Source organism: Buceros rhinoceros, unplaced genomic scaffold (genome assembly GCF_000710305.1).
Source record: "Buceros rhinoceros silvestris isolate BGI_N320 unplaced genomic scaffold, ASM71030v1 scaffold33345, whole genome shotgun sequence".
NCBI classification, from domain to species: domain Eukaryota; kingdom Metazoa; phylum Chordata; class Aves; order Bucerotiformes; family Bucerotidae; genus Buceros; species Buceros rhinoceros.
Window position 1 is genome coordinate 4,820 of NW_010412876.1, and position 351 is coordinate 5,170.

The 351-nt window shown below is 62.4% G+C and overlaps 1 protein-coding gene across 1 annotated transcript in view; it reads left to right on the forward strand.

Moving 5' to 3' along the window:
* PLEKHA6 (pleckstrin homology domain containing, family A member 6) overlaps positions 1-351 on the forward strand; it is a gene marked incomplete at both ends in the record, with an annotated part of 12,280 nt that overhangs the window by 4,716 nt on the left and 7,213 nt on the right. Inside the window, one exon of the mRNA XM_010136551.1 lies at positions 222-344. Within this exon, the coding sequence (XP_010134853.1) occupies positions 222-344 (123 nt within the window). The remainder of the gene's footprint in view (positions 1-221; positions 345-351) is intronic.

The following is a 351-nucleotide window of genomic DNA, read 5'->3' on the forward strand; positions in this document are numbered from 1 at the left end:
GGTGGATTTTAAAGGGGAGGCTGCTATGGGGTCCTTGCAAGAAGGGATGCCAGGAGGGGAGCCCACTACAGGGGCCCTGGGAGGAGGGACATCATCCATCCAGCTTTCCGGACACTGGTGTCGGAGCTGATTCCGGACACTGGTGTCGGAGCTGCCTGTCCTTGCCCATTGGGACTCTCAGATGTGGAGCCTGGCTCTCACGACTCTCTTCCCCTCTCCAGCCCCACCAGGTTTTACCCCGTGTCTCGCCGGGTGCCCGACTACTATTCCCCCTACTCGCCCCAGTACCCTGAGGACTACCAGTACTACCCACCCGGGGTGCGCCCCGACAGCATCTGCTCCATGCCCGCC